Source organism: Peromyscus maniculatus, chromosome 7, assembly GCF_049852395.1.
Source record: "Peromyscus maniculatus bairdii isolate BWxNUB_F1_BW_parent chromosome 7, HU_Pman_BW_mat_3.1, whole genome shotgun sequence".
In the NCBI taxonomy this organism is placed as follows: domain Eukaryota; kingdom Metazoa; phylum Chordata; class Mammalia; order Rodentia; family Cricetidae; genus Peromyscus; species Peromyscus maniculatus.
This window is the reverse complement of record NC_134858.1, coordinates 4,304,314-4,326,955: the sequence shown is the minus strand read 5'-3', so window position 1 is coordinate 4,326,955 and position 22,642 is coordinate 4,304,314. Positions and strand designations below refer to the sequence as shown.

At 39.5% G+C, this 22,642-nt stretch overlaps 1 protein-coding gene across 3 annotated transcripts in view; it reads left to right on the top strand.

Annotated features, from left to right (window-relative positions):
* The window catches only part of Dync2h1 (dynein cytoplasmic 2 heavy chain 1), a 237,405-nt gene that overhangs the window by 203,437 nt on the left and 11,326 nt on the right, over positions 1 to 22,642 (top strand). For all 3 annotated transcript variants that reach the window (XM_016002328.3, XM_006983760.4, XM_006983761.4), the window contains 4 exons: positions 7,928 to 8,137; positions 15,467 to 15,556; positions 19,818 to 19,927; positions 20,919 to 21,000. In XM_016002328.3, coding sequence (XP_015857814.2) covers positions 7,928 to 8,137; positions 15,467 to 15,556; positions 19,818 to 19,927; positions 20,919 to 21,000 — 492 coding nt within the window. The remainder of the gene's footprint in view (positions 1 to 7,927; positions 8,138 to 15,466; positions 15,557 to 19,817; positions 19,928 to 20,918; positions 21,001 to 22,642) is intronic.

Below are 22,642 nucleotides of genomic sequence, written 5' to 3'. Positions count from 1 at the left end.
AAATGCAGTATCCTGATGTTAACCAGAGTCAGAGAGGCAGGTTAAACATGGTGCTATGTGTGCTAAAGTGAAACAACAAGACAATAAATGAAGTGAGGAGGAGGAGGAGGAGGAGGAGGAGGAGGAGGAGGAGGAGGACTCCGATGAAGGTCTGTTTACAAATGAAGCTCTAATGTGGACAGATGCCCCAGGAATGGAAAAGAATGCCTTTCTACCTTTTCAGCTACAACAATGTTTTTCTTGTACTTTTAATTTAACATAGATTACCATTGTGTATTACAAAGGCATACTAACCATATAACTAAGAGTACAGAAAGCAGGTACTTTTCTACTGGTTTTTCAATGTAGTATTGTAGTGGAGAATGGAACAAAGAAGGACATTGTTGGCTTTAACTTCCCATCTCTATTTCTAGATTGGTTCTACCCATCTTACTTCATTTCCTTTTCCCTATTTGTTTGTTTGGTGAAATGGAGGAAATCATAAAACATTATAACACCTAGGCTAGTTAATTCTTATGAGGTCTACACCATGCTAAGTACTTGGTAAATACTAGCTATTACTAGTACAGATCTTTAAAGCATTAGGATGACATTGTTCTTTGGTGTCTATGTTCTGGACCTTTGGTCATTCCTTGATAATTAAATAATGTAGAAAAGCAGCATTTTTAGTGTTTATTTTGTAGATGTAGTTGACAAAGGAGCTTATCCTAAAAAGTCAAAGGGCATAGGTCTGTAGAGAAGTGCATCTAGATTAGCATGGTCAGTCATTTCAAAATGCAAATTGTGTTGGACATTAAGGGAGTTTCCAGTCCATATGAATAAAATTATTTTAACAGTTATTTCTGGAAATAATGACCATAACTTTTCAATGAATAGCTAATAGTGAGTTCTGGCTGCACTCAAAAAAATTAGTTTAGCAGAGTTAATAGTAGCTGCTTAGGCCACTGTTGTGCCTAGGGCTGCTTAGCTACCTCAGTTTGAACTCTTTAAAAGATCTTTATTAATTTTTGAGGACTATATACACTGTATTTTGAGTACATTGACCATCTCATAATTCCTCCCATACACCCCTGCTTCCATACCCACCCAACTTTGTGTCATTCTTTTTAAGCACTATGGTCTAATTTGTATGCACATATACTCCATGGTGTGTGACCATCTTCTAGAGAATGGTCGACCTTCCAGGGGCCACACCCAGAAAAAAATCTAACTCTCCCTCTCAGTAGCCATTACATAACAGGAGGTGGTGAGCTAGGGCAGGGACTTGGTGTCCATGTTCCCCCTACCATATTGAGGTGCTGTCTGGCTTGAGTTTGTGCAGATCTCGTGCATATTTTCACAACTGCTGTAAGTTCTTGTGGGGAGGTTTTAAACAAAGGGATAAAAGCCGAAGAAATACAACCCCGGCATTGCTGTAATGCAGAAGTGAACATGTGGGTCTCTTCCTATTTTCTCTGCATTTTGAAAGCTTCAGTATTGAAATGGAAGAGAGCAACCTCTTATGTTAAAGCACTTCCTGGAGACCTTTGCTTCCAAGAATATCTTTATTTCATCATCATATGTAACTAATTGACAGAAAATATAGCTGCACAACTGTGGTGATATTTTATTTGTGCGTTAAAAAATAAAGCTTGCCTGGAGATCTGGGGGGAAAGGCCAGCCATTTTAAGTAAACAAAGAAGTCAGGCAGCACACGCCCTTAATCCCTGAGCAGGCATGATCTCTGTGTGTTCAAGGACACACTAGGGAACAGAGCCAAGCATGGGGACACACGCCTTTAATCCCAGTACCAACCATAGAGACTTGGAGGTCTGTACAGACAGACAGTGACGAGGAAGTGAGGAAGCTGGGCTGAGAGCCAGTGGGCAGAAAAGCAAGGCATATAAGCCTGGGTAGGTAGGAAGTTGCTTTCCTTGGAAGCTGAGAAGTTGATGAGGTGAGGTTAGCTGTGGTTTGTTCTGCTTCTCTGAACTTTCAGAATTCACAACAATACCTGGCTCCTGAATTTTTTACTTAATAAGATCGGTTTGAAATTTGTGTTACACACACCCATTTTTAGCATTCATTTATTTTCCTTCAACTTGAGAAAAGGTGTTGATTATTTTGTATTGGAGCTTGCTAGTCTGATTGTCAGTCGTTTGTGGGTGATTGGATTTTTTTTTTCCTCTTGTGTATTCTACCTCTACTCTTCAATTTCACTGTAACATGTGTGAGTATTGTGGTTTTATTTTTCTTTAAGCTATCTGACACCCAAAAGCTATGTTCACACTGTGAGACATCAGGCACCTTGCTAGCTGTGACTGCTTAGTAATTGCTGCTGCAAAGCACCATAATCCATTTAAAGCCTTATAAAAATAAAATTTTACAGCTAAAACTTCTCTCTGTGGTGCTGGAGAGATGGCTCAGCTGTTGAAGAGCTGGCTGCTCTTGTAGAGGACCTGGGCTTGGTTCCCAGCACTGACACTATGTGTTCTTTAGTTCCGGGAGTTCTGATGCCCCTTTTGGCCTTTGTGGGCACTGCATACATGGTGCACAAATACATTTGAGCAAAACACTCATACACATAAATAAATGAATAAATCTTTAAAAAAAAAAACCACAAACCCTTCTTGCTCTAGTATATCTTGAAGGGACACTAGCCCACATGTGGTTCTGGCAGCCCTTGCCCTTCTCCCCAATTCCATCTGCCTTGCAAAAAACCATTACATTCCTAAAGCTAGCCACCAAGGTCTGTTCCTCTATTTGGCCAATCCCTCCTCCCGAGGCTGACTACCAAGATTCAATTATCAACCTATTGAAGTCCAGCAATCAAAAGTGCCCCTTGGCTCACCTAATTGACATGCCCAATTAAAATTAAATACCTCATCCTAACACAGGGTTTTCCCTTGTGTCTTTAAGAACTGCCTTGTTCCTATGTGCACATCTGTCTCCTCTCTATCCAGACACAGTCCTCTGTCCCTCTGGGACAGATAACCCACTCTTCTCTCTTGTTCCCTTGTCCCTCTTCCTCTGTCACCTGTCTTTGTCCCTTATCCCTGCCCTCTGTCCCTCTGGGGCAAATGCTTCTCCTTTGTGCTAAGAACTTGGTCTTGAGGGTCCTGAGTTGATACTTTTCCTTTCATATCTTGCTCCAGCCATGCAGTTATATTGTCCTCTTTTCCTACATAAAGATGCTCAAACACCACCTGTCTCCTTCAGACTTTCCATTCTTACACATTCTCCTGCATTCAGTGTTTTCTTGTCTTGTCAAACTCGGGATTCAGAAGTTTAGCGGTTAATTTGACATTTTGTCTAGAAACCAGTATACTTTTTAAACTTCATTTTGTTATTTATATAGAAAATGTTTGTTATTTATTATTTAAATATTTATCTGGGACAGGATCTCGTGTAGCCTAGGTTGGCCTCAAATGCATATATATTCAAGAGTGACCATGAACTCCTTCCTCTTCCTGTTCCACTTCCTGAGGACTAGGATTACAAGCATGTGCCAACATATCCATTCTTTTCATGTGCAGTTCTTAGCAGCCAAATTCAATCGATCATATCTTGCACTTCTTTCATATTTGTTTGTCTCTCTCCCATTTCCTTCTGAAAACCATTACTGTGATGTAAGTTTCATTCTTTTTGTTAGGAATTACTGCAGAAAGTTCCAAATTGGTTTGTACTATGCACTTGTTTTTCAGGCCATTCTTTATAAATTAATTTCCTGTAAGAAACCCTCTAAGTGGCTTTGGAGCCTCTTCCAGAGTAAAGCAAGCCTCAGTATCAGATGAGCACATCACGGTAGAGTCTGTCTCTGAAATTTTCCAGATGTTCTTTCTCTCTCAGTCCCTACCTGTGCTAACCCTGTGAAAGCTCAATAAAGCCCTGTTAGCCCCAGGGCCATCTGCTTTGCTGTCCATTTCCCCTTTCCTGTACCAGTGCTTTGAGTTTATAACTTCTTCATTTTTTGTTGAAACTGTATTTTTAGTTAATACTTTTCCTTTTATTGAAAATAGAATTTTTCCCTACCTAATATATCCTGGTTATGGCTTCTCTTCCTTATACTCCTCCCAGTTCCTACTCATTCCCCTGCCCATCCAGATCCACCCCCTTTCTGTCTCTCATTAGAAAACAAACCCATTTCTAAAGATAGTAATATAATACAATATGGTAAAGAAAAAACTAACACATCAGAATTGGACAAAACAAACAAACAGAGAAGGCACAAGAAACAGAGACCCACTCTTTGTCACACTCAAGAATCCCATAAAAACACCAAAGTGGAAGCCATAATACATACACAAAGGACCTGCTGCAGACCTGTGCAGGCCCTGTGCATGCTGCCTCAGTCTCTGGGTTCGTCCATATGTGCTTCAGTCGTCTTGATTTAGAGGCCTTGTTTCTTGGTGTTCTCCATTACCCCTGGTTCTTATACTTTTTCTTTCTGTCTCCTCTTCCACAGGGTTCTCTGAGTCCTGAGGGGAGGGATTTGAAGGAGACATTCCATTTAGGGCTGAGTGTCCCAAAGGTCTCTCACTCTCTGCATGTCTGGCTGTGGGCTCTGTATTGGTTCCCATTTGCTGCAGGAGGAAGCTTCTCTGATGATGGCTGATGAAGACATTGATCTATAAGTGTAGCAGAATGTCAATAGGAGTCATATTATTGCTACTTTTCTTTAATAGAACATTTGGTTTTACCTTAGGTAAAATCAGTATGGATTGAAGGTCTGTTGTATGGTAGAAGCTGTATTGAGGGCTAGTGACTATGACAGACAATTGTTGGACACACAGTCAAGTTGCTTTCATGATCTTTATTCAAAGTCAAGTGTCTAAATTACTCTTTTCAGTGGAAAGCCAAGTTAAGATGCTCTTTGGAGGTTCTATGTTGATATGTTTAGTAAATATTCTAGATGATGTCAGCAAAATGGCATTCGAGAGAAAGGGGCCAGTCTGCCATCTTTTGTTACGAGGACCAGCCTGAAAGGGGCTTAATATCATACTGCAGTGGTTCCATGTTATTCTTAGGCTAGAGGAATTCATCAAACTAATGAGATGGAGAGGTAATAGAAAGTGATTTGTGTTTTATAGAGGCAAAATTGATACATTGTAAAGAATAGATTCAATTAAAAAGCTTAGTCAGGGCATGAAACTGAGTTAAGTTATGTTGTGGGAACAATATTCTGGGGCTTTGTCAGTGTTCCGGCTGTGTGAATGTAGAGTACATACCAACAGATACTCCGAGGTAGAATTACCTTCACAGAGTATTGGGGCATCTAATCAAGATTGGATTGTAAGCTCAAACATGTTTTGAATATTATTTATCTTTCCTTATAGCTTTGTGACATTTTAGGTTGGCATGCCTGTTTGTGACTATAGCTTTTTAAAAGGAAATTATATAATATACAACTATGTAGTTATACATTTTAACATTATATTTTTTGACTGTTACTTAGATATTATTCTGCTAACTTTTGCATTATGAGATACATAGTTTACCTTATTTTTTAAATCTTCCCTAATATTTTCATAAAGAAAATTGCTAATAGTAAGCTGTGAAGTCATGTTTTTAAAAACAAAAACGCTGACAGGTCAGATCTTGTTTTAATTATTGATTACCTGGCTGATGGCAACAGTTACTGAGTAGGATGGACTTCCTGGCCAGTCACACCTGTTTCTATAGCTTCAGTGCTTCCATTAATTCTCATTTAAATTACTCATGTGACACATGTACATGAAACATTTTCTGTTGGCTCTTAGAGTTTATTGTAAGAAAACACATGATGCACTTTTTTCTGAACATGAGTTCATCCAGAAATGATATTTTGTCTATACTGACAAATGGATTTGTGTATCTAACTAAAATTTTAGACTCAGTACCTTAATTTCAAAAGAATGAATTATGTTAAATAAACTAACAGTCTACAGTGCTAAAATAATTACAGGAAACAATGCTTTCTTAAATTCTTGTACTTTAACATTTCTTTTAGATTTCTCTTTTCCTTCTTTCTGAGCCATGTCCAGTTTCATTTAGATTAAAGTAAACCATGGAGCGTGATGGCTGAGCCCTGTGTCGATAGTCTTCAAGGCAGAGAATATACCTAGGATGTGTCCTTGGTTGGACAGAAGCCTTCCTCTGTTGTCCTTGTAGTGTTCAGTGTGGATCCAAGTGGAGCTCTGTCCACCCTCCCACCCCCCACCTCAGGGAACTAAATGGTTCCAGTGACTCACTTTCTGTTTGTAGGATTTCATTCAGCAGAGCAGAAAATATACAGCAGGCATTTTAACCATGTGGTCAAAATGTGGTGGTCTGAAAGCAAATAACCCCCATAGGCTTATATGTCTGAAGGTGTAGTTCCCATGTGGTGGAGCTATTTGGGAAAGATTCAGGGTGTGGCCTTGTTGGAGGAGGTGTGTCAGTGGGGGCAGGATTTGAAGTTTCAGAAAGACTTGGGTCATTTCCAGTTAGCTCTCTCTCTCTCTTTCTGCCTCATTGTGTCTCAAGATACAGCTACTGTCCCAGCACCATGGCTGACTGCCTGCTGCCTTGTTTCCCACCGTGAGGGTCATGGACTCTAACCCTCTGAAACTTTAGTCCCCAAATAACACCTTTCTTTTGTAAGTTGCCTGGTAGTGGTATCTCATCACAGCAATAGAAACATAACTAATACAATGAGTATAAGCACTTTGTTATGTAACTGGTGGAGAGCTGAAACAGCCAAGAAGTAGCAATAGTTCAAACCCTGCGGGAAATACCACCCTGAGCTAGAGGGAGAGGAGACGTCTGCGGGGAAAGGAAAATAGAGGCTTGGAGAAAGGCTATGAAGTTGGTCAGACTCTTCTCTCTCAGGAGGGCTGTAGTCTAAGGCATGATGGATGTCTTAGCAGAGCTTAATCCTGGTCAACTCGGACTGGATCCTGCTGCTGTGCATCTGAATAGGGCAGGTGCTAGGAGCCAGTAAACACTAAGGAGAGGAGGTTCCCCAGGGAGAGATACCTTCTGGGTGACATCCCAATAAAGTGGACTCTTTTATACCAACACATTATTTGTGCATACCTTGAATACATTTTTAAAAATGTGAGGAAGAGTAATCTACTAACAAAAATGATGTGTATTAGCTCCCAGGCTCAGCTACTGTGTATCAGCTCTCAGGAAACTCTCACTTTGGCCTATATATTTACCTTGTTTTTCCAGTCTTCAGCATTTCAGAAAAGCCTTTTGTTTTTAAATTTATTTTTTATGTGTATTGACATTTTTGCCTACATGTATGTCTGAACAAGGGTACCAGATCACAGGTAGTTGTGAGCTGCCATATGGTTGCTGGAAATTGAACCTGGGTCCTCTGGAAGATCAGCCAGTGCTTTTAACCACTGGGCCATCTCTCTAGCCCTCTTCAGCATTTCCAGTTTAAATTATTATCACATACTTGCTTTGGTCAAATACTCCTTACTCAAGTAATATAGATTGATTTTCAGCTAAACTAGAAGAAACAAGCATGAAATTATGACTGCTTTTGTTTCTTGAATAATTATATTTTCTGTAATTTGGTAAAAACCAATGAATTGGTACGAAAGGAATTGTTGTTGCAGTGTAAAAGGATTAGTTTTGGAAGCTGTGATTGTCCCGGGTCTGAGTACAGTAAGGGTGGTAGGCAAGGCAGCCCGCCGCCCTGTGGGTTGGATGCACTGAGTTAGAGGCCCCTTCCCTCTGTGCCTTCCGCATGCACTGGCATCACTCCTCGGTGATGCTTGTTTTGCTGCTCTGTTTCCACTCCACGTACCCCTAAAAATCAGTAAGAGGCCAGAAATCCCTGTTTGCAGACTCAGTCCATCCATTCATAAAACAGACTACTCAGAAACATGAACTCATGAGCAATTTTTGACCTTTTCCATACTTTGGTGTGTCATTGATGTTACTCGTTAACTGTGACATGACTTTGTTCTTTTAGAATTCAAACCTAATCCATCAGAAAGTATCACCTCCCAATGACCGACAAGGATCTCCAATATTATCGTTCATCATTCTTGAACAGTTCAATGCCATCCGCTTAGTACAGAGTGTTCACCAGTCTCTCGCTGCCCTCAGCAAAGTCATCAGAGGAACTACTTTACTGAGTTTAGAAGTACAAAAACTGGCAAGTGCTTTATTAAACCAAAAGGTAAGACGATCCTAAATCTATCGATGGTTGTTCTGTTACCTGTGTGGCTCTCCTTTCATGAAATGTATTTACCATGGACCTATAGTTAATAGTAACAACACTAAAGCTGAGGTGGAGGAAACTATGTAGACAGAATGCATGAGTTAAAAAACCAACAGTGAGTCAGAGGAAGAATTTTATCAGCCTGATCAAGTGTGTGATTCTCTAGGATCTCAGCCTGTGTTCCCTTCTATGGCCATCTCTTCACTGCATATATAATGAAATCCATTTTTATTTCACTTTGGGACAAGTCTTCCCTACATGTAGGTAACCTACCACTCCAAATCTAAGACCTTGTATGCTCAAAGCTGTTCCTAGCAACTTCAACAAAAATCTTAGACTCTGCTTTGTTCCACACCAGTTGGGTTGTGAGTGTGCCTGTCTCCAAACCCTTTGCAGGCAGGTGGTGCTGCACGGAAACTCCAGCCAGATGCCTGTGGAGGAGCTGAAGGTGACAAGCAGTAAGGCGAAGTGACGGACTCTGATGAAACACCAGGATGTGTTCACCAGAAGTCCTCTTGCTAAATAATTGGACCTTTTTAGAAAATCATGAAATCCACATAGTTCGCATTAGTTATACAGAAACTGTATATACACTTTACACAGCATCTGCAGAGGGGAGAGAGATGTCTTCAGTAGGGGGTCATGTCTGTGTGTGTCCTAAGTGCTCCTCACGTATGGATGTCCATGTCTTTCCCCACATCTGGGGATGCTCCTGCTGCGCTGTCACTGGACAGGTTTTCTGTTCGTTTGGTTTTTATCTCTGTACACTTCGGATTCTTCTGTGGTCTCCTGATCTTACCCCAGAGTTCCTGAGAATTGTTGAAATAATTGATCTTTAGTTCTGTCTAATATAATAGTGTCTTGACCCTGTCTTCAGTTCCCAACATTCTTTTGGGAAGCCGGCTAGATCTTGTTTCAGTAATTCTTCCCACAGTTGATTTGCTTTATTGAGCTTTTCACTTTCATGATCACTATTCTTTTTCTCCTTCAGAATCTCAATTTTTTTTTTCTGAATATCTCGTTTAAGTTTCTAGCTTTCTCAACCAGATCTCAAATGGACTTCCTTCCTCCATTTCTTTATGTGAATCCTCTTTGAGGTCACCAAATATTTTTAAAATTAAACCTTTACATTCTTAGTCTAGTGTCATTTGAATTTTTGTATTTTCTCTGGGTGCAGTTATTGAGGAGCTGGGGAGGTTTGGAGGCTCCATCTTGGCTCCGTGCATGTGTATGTATCTATGTGTATACATTGTTTCTGTTAGTTTATCATGCCTGTGTATGTATCTATGTGTATACATTGTTTCTGTGTTAGAGTTTACCATGCCTGTGTATGTATCTATGTGTATACATTGTTTCTGTGTTAGTTTACCATGCCTGTGTATGTATCTATATGTATACATTGTTTCTGTGTTACAGTTTACCACGCCTGTGTATGTATCTATATGTATACATTGTTTCTGTGTTACAGTTTACCATGCCTGTGTATGTATCTATATGTATACATTGTTTCTGTGTTAGAGTTTACCATGCCTGTGTATGTATCTATATGTATACATTGTTTCTGTGTTAGAGTTTACCATTCCTGTGTATGTATCTATGTGTATACATTGTTTCTGTGTTAGTTTACCATGCCTGTGTATGTATCTATGTGTATACATTGTTTCTGTGTTACAGTTTACCATGCCTGTGTATGTATCTATATGTATACATTGTTTCTGTGTTACAGTTTACCATGCCTGTGTATGTATCTATGTGTATACATTGTTTCTGTGTTAGAGTTTACCATGCCTGTGTATGTATCTATATGTATACATTGTTTCTGTGTTAGTTTACCATGCATGTGTATGTATCTATGTGTATACATTGTTTCTGTGTTACAGTTTACCATGCCTGTGTATGTATCTATGTGTGTACATTGTTTCTGTGTCAGAGTTTACCATGCCTGTGTATGTATTTATGTGTATACATTGTTTCTGTGTTACAGTTTACCATGCCTGTGTATGTATTTATGTGTATACATTGTTTCTGTGTTACAGTTTACCTCTCCGTTGTGTTTGGTTCCTCTTTCTGTCTTATGTAAGGTTCTTATCAGGGCAGCCCTCTCTTTCACTTGGAAGAGAGAAAGTGCACTGCAGAAATAGTAAGAATTTAAAAAGAGACCATATATTTAAGTACACTGAAAAAAGCTGTTAATATCAACTCTAACCTTAGTGAGGATAGGAAAGATTAAGATGCTTATAGGATAAGCTAGGAATTAGCATTACAGGCCAATGCATTAATAATTGCATAGTAATTGAGAGAAAAAGGAATGGACAGAGGAAGAAAACAAGCTTGTAAATACAGCAAAGCATGAGGGATGAAGGCTTAAGAATTAATAGTGAAAGATAATCCAATAAGATAAATACAGATGGAGGCAGAGAAGGGAGAGAAATGCTTCACTGATTTGTGCTGCTTTGGGGTGAAGGGGGAAGGTTTGCTTCTGTTTCTCTCTGAAACCCCATCCTATTAGAGCAGAAAGAGCTGTTTGCAGCCTCAGCCCTGCCCTGCTTTCCCTACTGGAGTGCATGCTGTGTGCTGTGGGGCTGATCCCTGCAGTGGTTTCTGTAACCCAGCTTGGCAGTAAGGAAAAGGCCCCTGGAAATGCTCCATCTGAGGCTGAACGTTTGTCCAGGCCGCTGCTTCTCTGGAGAGCACTCTGACAGTGCTCATGGCCTAAGACATGCCAGAGTGAGTGACCTTTCTACCAAGTCCCTCTGGGGCTCTGAGAGCACGGAAGCCTTGAGTCCTGTATGCCTGGTCAGGCTGGGCTCGGGTCAACTCACCCCTCTCGTGCATAGCTTATCTCACTTTTCTCAGAAGTGGAGCTGCAGTTCTCATCTGGAAATGCCCCTTGCTTCCCCTCAGATTGAGTTCTTCCCTTCCCACCAAGTGGACTTGTATCCACAAATCTAAGTCAGACCAACTTCTAGAGCCTACCCTGATTCTCAGAGTGGTCACTCGTTTAGCCAAGCTGATTCAGGGGGCCCTTGGGACGTAGAGAAGAACAATTCTTTCTCTTTCTGTCTTCTTTCTCTTCTCCCCAGGTAAAAGTTCTGACTATAAGACCTGGTTTTGTGATTCTCTGCCAGGGCAGCAGTGTGAGCCAGCAAGTGCCATGTTCTGCCTAGGACATATTATGCACCTTCCAAAATTTCTTTGAAGTGAGGCAGGTGTTATGGGTGTGCAGGTTGCTGGGACTGCCACTTCTCTTTTATTCAGTCTTGGGGGACATATATGCCTCCTTTCCAGATGATTTTGTCTAGTGCCTTGTTAGACTGCACTGTCTTCACAGTCTCAAGTTCAGTATGTCCAGATTTCACACGACTTTTGTATTCTTTGCTTTTCCACTATAGGATCTTTGCACATCACCTCCCTCCCTACAGCCACACTTCTGATGTCCTCCTTCAGATTCCTGGAGATGCAGGAAAGTTCTGGATGCTTATAACCTGCACACACACATACACACATTCATGAGCACACCTATGCACACAGACACATGCCACATTCACATATGTACAACTTGACTGCTCCTTTTGCTTCTCTTAACCATTTTGGAGACATGGCATAGTCAACTGAAAAAAAATCAGTAACTTTAAATCATTTTCTGTGATGGAAATCTTATACTCATCTTTTAGATAACTTTGAAGATAAAGTGCCAAAGGCTTCTAAAGGCTTAATTATATAAAATCCTTCCCTTGATTAAGACTTAACTATTTTATAAATGGGTCATAAATTTTTAATTCTTTATAATATTTCATTTTCCCTCAGCTGCTAAGGTCTGCTGAGTGTTTCTTCATTTAACATAGCAACAGTCACGGCAAATGAACCAGATGGCTAAATTTTTAATTGAAATATGGGATGTAGGTATCATATAGAATGTTGAGTATTCTGTAATGAACTTTGAAAGCTCTGTTGGTAAAGTGGTTCAGACAGAAGCATGAGAACCCAGGTTTCACCCATGGAAAGCCAGGAGCAGCTGCACACATCTGTAAATCCGAGACTAGGGACAGGCGTAGACAGATGGAACACTGCAGCTCACCAGTGGCCACCTCAGCCAGATGAAGACTGTTGAGTGGAGACCAACTGAGGGACACCCAGAGTCAACCCCTGACAGACTCACACACACACACACACACACACACACACACACACACACACACACACACACACACACACACCACTCAAATACAGCCTCGGTATGTATCACTACATTTATTTTCAGTATTTATGTGAAAATGGATTTGATAAAATCATTTCAGAGAATTAAAACTGTTTTACAAAGCACACTTAAATTATATGATGCAGATTTTGGGAGACAGCTTTGGGATGTTTGAAATTCAAGTGAGTGTAGACCAGTTTTGACCAAGACAAAGCCATTGAGTTTTAATAAAATTCAAAAATGTACTATACCATGCATTTCAAAGTAAAAGTTAATTTTTATTACATTTAAATGTTGTAATTTGTGTGCTAGGCGATATTACTTAAGATAATTTAGAATACCAGTTGATGTTTTCACCAGTGTACCTGGGATGTTGCAGCAGGAATTTTCCTGCCAAGGATTAGGATTTGTCAGTTTATTTGCTAAGGCTTTGCTGCTTTTATTTTATAAAAAGACACAATAATGAATACATCATCAATACTATAATTCTCTCTACTATGTTAGAACAGATTTTAAGTCATAACTTAAAGACATAATAAAGTCAAGAAGAAACTGACAAATTTCTTTGTCACGCATCCTAAATAATCATGGGTGTGTCATTTTTATTAGAAATTAATAGATTGCATTTGCTTTTTAAAAATCATTTTAATTGAGCCCTTTATAGAACCAGTTTTTCAGATTATCCCAACATACTGGTTGGTAACACTGAATGCCTTTTCAGTTGTTTAAAACTGGGAATAGCAAAAATGCAGAAATGCCAGTGAATCTGGGTCTGTCTGAAGTTGGGGAGCAAGTGTTCCGTTGGACAGCAGGTTGTGCAGCACCGTGCCAGCAGAGTAGAAACATGCAGAAAAAAGCCTGCCTTTCCTTCTCACATTTTCCCAGTGAGCTGTATTGATACATTGTACATAGTTTGGAGGTACAGTGTAATAGCTGAACACAGATTTACAGTGTTTAATGGCCAGAATCAGTGTAATTAGTATCTGTCTCCATAAACGCTATATCTTTGTGGTAGGAACCTTCAATGGGTTCTTCACATAAGTCTTTATAACCTGTACACAAGGATAGAACAGAGTGGTAATTAGAGGTAAAGAAAGGAGAAGGGGCAGTGGAGCTTAGATTATGGGGACTGATACACAGTTTTTTATCCAAGAATTAAGATCTAATGTTTTAATAATATGATAGAGGACTTGGTGGGCTTTGGTTTATCAGAGATAACATGCTGTAGTTTTCTTTGTGTCCTTGTTTGACTTTGGATGGTAATGCTGGCCTCGTAGAATGAGTTTGGAAGGCTCCCCTTCCTTTTAAGATTTTTCTGTAGTTTAAAGGGAGTTGTTGTATGTGTGCTTTATGTTTGACAGGGTCTTGTATAGCCCAGATTGGCCTCAAGCATGTAGCAAGTATGTAGCCCAGGATGGCTTTGGATTCCTGATCCTCCAGCCTTTACCTCTCAAGTGCTGGGATTATATATGCATAGTATGAAGCCCAGCAGATTTTTGTGGGGTTTTGTTTCTACTTTTCCCTTTTCTTTTTTTAGAGTTTAGGATTAGACACGGCCCTATGCTAGCAAGTGCTGTCCCACTGGACTGTGTTCCCCACAGTGTTAGTCTTCCTTGGAAGTTCCACATAGCTCAGCATGCAGCTGGCCTTTCTTTTGCTACTACTGCTGCTACTACTATTATTACTGTTACTACTATTACTACTACTACTGCTACTATTATTATTATTACTGTTACTACTATTACTATTACTACTACTGCTGCTGCTATCAATTGAGCCTTGTTTCTGGTTTGTTAATGTTTTCTGTCATCATTTAATCTTGAGAAGTTTTATTATATTTATTTTATGTGTATGATCACATGTCTGTATGGAGGTCAGAGGTCACCTGCAGAAGTAGATTCTTTGCTTCCAGTATGTGGGACCCAGATCCTCAGGCCTAGCAAGTGCCTTCACCCACAAAAACATCTCACTAGCTCCAGGTTTAGAAGCCAAGAAAGGAGCTGTTTTTTTCTAGGACTTTTTTGTTTGTTGGTTGGCACATACTTGTACACATTAACAGTCTCGAATGATTTTTCAGTTTTTGTAGTATCAGTGGTCTCCTTTATCTGTCATCTCTGACTTTGTCTTTTGTTGGTTAAGCTAATGAAACGTTTATTAGTTTGCTTTTCAAAATATTGGCTGTTGGTTTGTTGATAATTAATATTTTTTATTCTGTTTTACTTATTTCTACTGTGGTGTTTGTTATTTCATTTCTCCTTGTTTGGGAGTTGGTTTGTGTTCTCATTCCTTGAGTTACATTTTCAAGTTGTTTATTTAAACTTATGTTTTAAACCGACATCTGTTTTAGTCATGACTCTGGCACTTATTTCTAAGAATGGCTAGATGCCTCTAACGTGTTTGATGTCTTCTTCTAAGTTCCCTTTCTACTCTTATGTTTGGATATTAATGTTTCTAGTTTTCTATACATTATTGACATTATAGCCTGTAGTATTTTATCACTTACATGGTCAGAGGGTGAATGGGGCATAAAATTATTGTGCTGTTACTATACTTAAAATAATACAAAATTCATTGATAGTTATTATTGAAACTCCAGAAAACCAGCACAGAAGTGTGTTATAGTACATATGTACTTGCTGAGCACTTCTAAAGCACAGAAGTGTATATTAGTTAAGAGTAGCAGTGGCCAGCTATTAGAGAGACAGGTTTTGTAAAAGAGCTGTTCTGCTATTTTACTTACTGGTTTTCATTTAGGGCACACACTTGAGTTACCTTTTCCTTGCATGTCTGCCCATGTAGGTAAATTCATGTGTGCTCTTTATGCATAGCTTGAAAAAAATTCTTTTTATCTTTAGCAATTTTAAAATGAATTTTAAAATTTTATTTTGATTTCATACCATGCCAAATACCACTCCAAGAACATGTTGTTGACTGGTTTCCCAGTGGGTATTAGATGTGTTCATTCCTTTAAGAGGCTTTACAACTAATGAATCCCGTTTTAGCTTCAGACATTCTGTTCTCTACGCTCATGTTGAAAGTCTATCCAGCTGTCACCCATGTAAGCTGACTTGTGCTCTTTCTCACTGCAGTGTCCTCTCATGTGGCAGAGCAAGTGGGAAGGCCCCGAGGACCCCCTCCAGTACCTGAGAGGTCTTGTAGCCCGTGCCCTGGCAATTCAGGTGAGAATGGACTGCTTAGCAGCTGAGTGTGTGTCTCCGACTACGGTCCTAGACTTAACGTACTGAAATAACCTTGGTAGTGAAAATGACAGGACTTTACATAAAGCACAAACTCATTTTCATGTCATCTGAAATGTTTGTACCACACTCTTCAAAATGTCTGCTGTCTATTCACGATTTTGTTTTTAACCATTGATAACGTGGAGAAGATCTGCAGTTGTGCATCTGGGTTGTACAGACAGCACCTCCGAGCGCTTGAAGCCCTGTCAGAGCTGTGACCTGACTGCTGGAAGAAGGCGCCTCCTGCTTATATTTTATCCGTCGTTTAATTCCGTGTCCTGTTTTGGGTTGGTTGTTTTCCTGGTTTCGGTTTTTGAGTTTATGTATGTTCTAGATGCTGACCCTCTATCAGGTATATTCTACCTCTTCACCCAAATATTGGTGCCGTTTGCTTTGTAGAGCTTGGCTGTTTTACGAGGTCCCGCTTACTTTTGGTCTTGATGCCTGTGCTTTTGGGGTCCCGTTCAGAAAGTCCTTTCCTGTGCCTTTATGTTCCTTGCTTTCCTCTCTGTCAGATTTAGGGATTCTTGTCTTCGGTTGAGGTCTTTGATCCATTTGGAGTTGAGTTTTCTGCAGGGTGATTTCATTCTTCTCTATGCAGCTCTAGGCCGCAGGCTCCGTGTGGTGGCTGGAGAGTCTCAGCGTTGGGGAGCGAGACTGATGAGGGGGTGGTCGCTGGCCAGCGGAACATAGCCGGAACTGAGAAGAGCAATCAGATACTTTCCTGGGGCTTCAGGCTGCATGTGGCCGCTAGAAAGGCCTGGTGGGGAGCTGGCTGTGTGCCTTTAATTTTGAACACCCAAGTATTCAGATTTTCCTATGCCTTATGGCCTCATTTTAATATATAGAAGAGTTGCACAGAATTTCTGCACGATTTGACAAAGATACACAGGTGTAGTGTGTTAGCCTGCATAAAAATGATATTTGGTTGTATTGCAGCTGAACTATTCCTTAGCTATGTTCATGAGGAAACAGCTTATTATTCAATTCTACATATAGAATTCATAAAGAAATAGAGCTTGGATAAGATTCTACTTTTTAATGTAATTTTCTCCTTTCTACCTTTTGTCCATTATTGGTGGTATCTCATTTCCCCGTCTCATACTTCTAAACCCATCTTACAGCTAGCACTCAGTGTCCTACACTCAGTACTGCAGTGCTCGCTGTATCCTATACTCAGTACTGCAGTGCTCGCTGTATCCTATACTCAGTACTGCAGTGCTCGTTGTATCCTACACTCAGTACTGCAGTGCTCACTGTACCCTACACTCAGTACTGCAGTGCTGACTGCTCTAGTTGACAGTTGATCTGGGAGAGTAGAGCCTAAAAACGAGGCAGACTGAAGTCTCATGCAATTGCCAACTTTGTTCAGAGCATCAGAGGGTTAAGAAGAGTCACAAGAGTAAAATGTACACTCACCAGGGCAAGCACATGCCGCAAAAAGCATGTCTTTTCATAGAGGCATATAAACAAATATGCAGTGGTAATGAATAATCTGGAGTAAACTCACTCTTTTCTCCTACACCTGGAAGGGGCGTGAAAGTCCATCTCAAGAACAGGTCTGTGTTTTTGAAGAAGCTGAGGTCACAGGACTCTTGTTTTCTTGGAGTTTTCTCACAAGCACTCAGAATTCCCTTCACACGACGCCATTCTTGGATCGTATTCTGACATTGCACTCTTTTGAAATCTTTCCATATTCACTTTGGAAAGTTATTTCATTTATGGTATAGTAAGAAACAATGCCTGACCATCTCCAGGATTCATTGTGGCCTAAGCCAAGAGTTGGGCCTGCCTGCTATTCTGAGGTTATATGCTTGTGTGATGTTTAAGAAATTGGCCCATTTGTCAGGCGATGCTGTTAGATGTTCATTCACCTATCTCTGTAACTCTTTTAGTTACACATCATTAAAAATTATAGCTGTGAACACTAATAATCGTAGGTGAGACTAGATAAATCTGAAACCCACCCGTCAGTGGCCATCACCATGACCTGAGTAAAGGAGAGTCGTTGACTAAGGGTTGTTGTGTGTGATTCTGCTCACTGCAGTTTGTCTGTACACATTTCTTACTAAAAACACTGGTCCCTAATTCTTCATTTGCATGCTCATAAGTCAGTGTAAGTATGGTTTAAATGTGGAAAACAGTTCTTCCCTCGCTGTGAGGTTGCTAATCAGTTACTCCTACCATTAAAAGAGGCTTCCTACGTAAGCCTCAGCTGTCGGACTGCATCTTAGCCCCTCTAGCTCGAAGCTTAGTAGACTAACACATTTTTATTTTCTCATGGACTAATAACAGTTTTACCAAGGAAACTTTTCCTCCTTGACTAATTATCTTAATCTGAACTTTAATGAAGTAAAATCTGATTATCAGCTACTCTGTAGTTGTTAATTAGTTTGAGCACATATAAATCCACTTCTGGCAATAACCCTCTAGGGTATTAGAATTCAAAATTGATTTTAAAATATTAATAGTATAATTGTAAATATTTATGTTAAGTGTTTCATTTAAAAGAGTAACTTCTTGAATGTTTAGCTAATAATGAAAGGCAAATTAGATAAATTCTGTGCAGCATTATTGTACAGCATAGTATCTGAGAGGGAGATTCACAATTGTAAGAATCTCTTTTTAAATCTCTTATTAAAAATCAACACATGTCTACTACAAGGATGTAGAGACATCTTTGTCTCTACCGTACTTAGTACTGGCCAAGTCCGTGGAGACAACTACAGAAAGGTGGAGACTGAAGAGTCTGATTGTTCTAATAATATTAACGCAATGGTCTCATGCTGGCTGAGCTACAAAGGCATGAAGTGGGCTTTCTGTTAATGGAGCGCTGATGGTTTTCTTGGGCTGTTTATAAACCATGTAAGACAAATTACTCAGCAAATGACTATCTTTGACTGGTCAGTGGTTGCCATTTCCTGTGTTCTCTTTGTGCGCCCGCTGAAATGATAGAGTGCTCCTGAGAGTACCAGGAAGCCACCTTTTAGTATTGGACCTGCAGGAAATCTTCGCAGAAACCAGTCACTTAACTATCTGGTTTATGTCTTGGTTTTAACAGCTGCTGTATATAACCTGGGGTAAGAACTTTGACCTCATTCTTTGTACCTTAAAGCAAAGGTCTAACTTGCAGCATGGTGGTATGCACAGTTGGTTAATGTCAGCCTGCTGTTGTACAAGACTGCTGTTGCATTTGGTCCAAGTGGTGGCTTTTAAATTCTTATCTGTAAGACAAATTGCTAAACGGTCTTACTAATAAAAAACCCAGAGCCAGATATTGGGGTTAAAACCGAGAGATCAGAAAAGCAGGAAGAAGCCAGCCGCATTCTTACCACTTGGAGGTGCTCTGCTAAAGAGAGCTGCTTCGTGTATACCCACGCCTATATGCCTTTCTGTTCTGCCATCTCATTTCCTCTCTCCGGCCAGCTACATCACTTCCTCTTCCTGCCCAGCTCTGTCACTTCCCGTCTGTCTGTACAGACCTCCAGACCTTTATGGTTAGTGCTGGCATTAAAGGTATGTACCACCATGCTTGGCTCTGTTCCCAGTATGGCCTTTAACTCACAGAGATCCAGACAGATTCCTGCCTACCGAGTGATAGGATTAAAAGGCATGTGCTACCATTACCTGACCTCTATTTTTAATACAGTGGCTGCCTTTTTCCTCTGGTCCCCAGATAAGCTTTATTGGGGTACACAGATAAAATATCACCACACTTTCCCAACATACTGTATGTTGGCGCACGTGACTGCAGGTGGAACTGGCCTGGCACAGCAGGCAGGAGAAGACTACATCGCAGCCCCTTGACAGAGACTCATTCTTCTCAGCCCTTGGCCAGTGTGCTGCCGAGAAGGGGGTGCTCAGGATTCAGGATCTGCACCTGTGTGTCCAGTGTACACTGAACATGCATCCCTACTTGCTGATGGGGGCCCAACTCCAACTGTTCTACATAACTTGAAATGTCCCTTTTTAAGTTTCATCGTGAACAGATTTTACAGTAGAAAGGCTGCACCAGGAGGCTTGCTCATGGTGGGCAGAGATGCCAGATCACTGCTTCAGGCTTCTGCAAGGCAGAGTCAGAGTCTCGGTTTTTTCTAGACACTATTTCAGAGCAATTGGAAAATGACTATATAACACTCTTGTTAAAAATGGCTTATGTGTAACTATACACTTACATATTTATTTTCCCTTCTTCCTCTAGAACTGGGTCGATAAAGCTGAAAAGCAAGCTCTTCTCTCTGATACACTTGACCTATCTGAACTCTTCCATCCAGACACATTCCTTAATGCTCTTCGCCAGGAAACTGCAAGGTAGAATGAATACCTTATTTTCCCTGAGGGTGATTATGTTTTACTTATTCACCTCTAGTCACATTGTCCTGATTGTCAAGAGTAAATTTATTTTTGAGACCTATGTAAGTTTATTATTCCCCCTAACAGCTTGCCTTTAATAACAGTCAACTTCTAATTTCAGTATCATTGCTTTATAGAATTGGAAAAATATTAAATTCTTAAGTTTGGTCATTTTTTTTTTATCCAGACTTGCACTGTCCAAAATAGTAGCCAATGGTCTATTTAAACATAAACTATAGACTGAAGGGTTTACTTTCTTGGGCCTATTGACCAAGCTCACAGTGTTCAGTGACCACAGGTGGTTGCCACCTTAGACTACATGAAAACATGATTTTGCAGGATCTTTTAGGAAGCTGCTCTGGATAACTTTCATGGTGAAAAGAGCTACGGTTAAGGTCAAGCTGGTCTCTGTGGCAGCTTACTGGATATATAGATCCTGTTTGTAACAAGATAGAGCATAAAGAAAGAGGATCGCTAGAATATTCTGAGGAAGAGGTAGAAGTTCAGTCCTGGGGACTGGTATTTATCTTTACTCAGGATACTTTGTTCATTCAATAAAAATTTAATAACTTTTATTTGCTAAGATTTGAGGGCCATGATCAAAATGGAGAATGTAAAACCATGTCAAAGGCCCTTTACCTAAAAAACTTATAATCTCAAAGGAAGATTGACATTTAAGCAAAATGTTAAAACCTTAGGTACTACACTTAATTTGGTAGCTCTTTCTTGAACATTGTATTTGGATTTAAAACAAGTCATTGAAAATAGCTATATTGTTAACTTTATCTCTAAGGACACTGTTTTGTGTGTTTGGGGTTTGGTTCTAGGGATTGAATCCCCACCCCCACCCCAGCCTTATGTTTGCTGCACACACGCTCTATTGATAGACCTCTACATGCACATTGAAGAGTTATTTCTCAAGACATTTGAATCTGCTCTACTTTTACAGGGCAATGGGCTGCTCTGTGGATAGTCTTAAATTTGTAGCATCCTGGAAAGGCCGACTTCAAGAAGCAAAGCTGCAGATTAAGGTACTAATATGGGATGTTTAACTTGAAAATGCATCACTGTATATTTCTAACTCACAGGCACCTATTCTTATAATGCAAGATCAATGGAGCTCAACCATAGATTACAGTCTAATTATATAATATTTAACATGAAAGACCTTACAATGAGATTTATATGATGTAATATAAAACTTTAATTATACTTACTGTATTTTGAGAAAGCAAAATCCAGTCTGTGTTATGTAAAAATCATGACTGTGCAGAGATAATGAAGTGCTGGAGTGAAAGGGCAGCTCCAGCTAGGGCAGCCCCCATGAAGGTTAGTGCTCGCCTGATTCATCTCTGCAGCTCCTGCTGGCTGTGCCCTAAATCACTTCAGTCTCGGCATGGCATTCCAAGAGGAAAAAAATCCTGTTTAAAATCCACCTTTGAAAGTCTTATTACCAGTGACAGATCAAAGCAGATAACAGGATGAACCTAAGTTGAAGTGTTAGAGAAGAAATCTGCCCATAGTGGGAGCATCATTGTTATTAAGTTGTGGCAACTGATATAGTAGGCTATTGCTGTAAGGAAAGACAGACTGATGAAATACAGCGAAATAATATCCCATATCCAAAACAGACCTGTTCCTGAAGAGAAACACAGTGCACAACATTGTCACCTACAAACTTCATCCCAAGATCAAATAGCAGAATATTAAAAAAATATATTTTAAGTAAGTTTGTGATTTGGTGTTGGACTACATCCTTGGCCACAGATTGGACATGCTGATAAAATTAATACATTGATACATTAATACATTGCACATATTCACAATACATTCTTACAGAGCAAATATATCTTCATTACTTCATTCTTTAAAAACGTTACATAGGAAATTTGTTGTTCTGCATCTTTGTTGTTTATTTCCTAGGGTTATATTTGTAAAGCTTTTAATCAAATCAAAATAACTGGATATAGAAAGCAACACCAGGGATAGAGTACCCTAAATTAAATTCTTTGCTGTGTTTTCACAATCAGTCACCAGCTTATGGTTTCACTTAGTAAGAACAATAGATTAATCATACAAATTAATTCAAATTAACTTATAAGATTCCCTAGGAACTCAAAATAATTTATTTTGATGTTTCAGTACATTCATAAGCAAGCAATCAAAAGGACTACATTTAAAGTTACTACTACTATAAAAGAAAAGCAAACTGTAAGGTTCTATTACACAGTGTGGTGGATGTTGGTAATAATGTCATGTATATTTTTAAAAAACTGTTAAACAAAAACATAACTACTTTTGCTATGAAGAAACAATATGTATTTGAAGTGGCAGATACGATAATTTTCTGATTTAATAATTACAGAATACATGAATGTATCCAATATCCCATCATATAGCATATCTACTTATAGTTATTATGTGTAAAATCAAAATCATTTGCAACAAATATATACTAAAGTGAAAAAAAATAAAAAATATTTTCCAGATACAAAAAAATTAATACATTGATTCTGAAAGCAGAAAAAGGTTGACGTCTAGAAATAAAATTACAAGAAAATATATTTAGGATTTCCAAAGAGAAAAATAATAAAAGCTGTAAGGGAATAGTTAGAAATTACTTGAAAGTCATCAGCAGAAATAGACAAAAGAACAGAACAAAACACCTTCAAA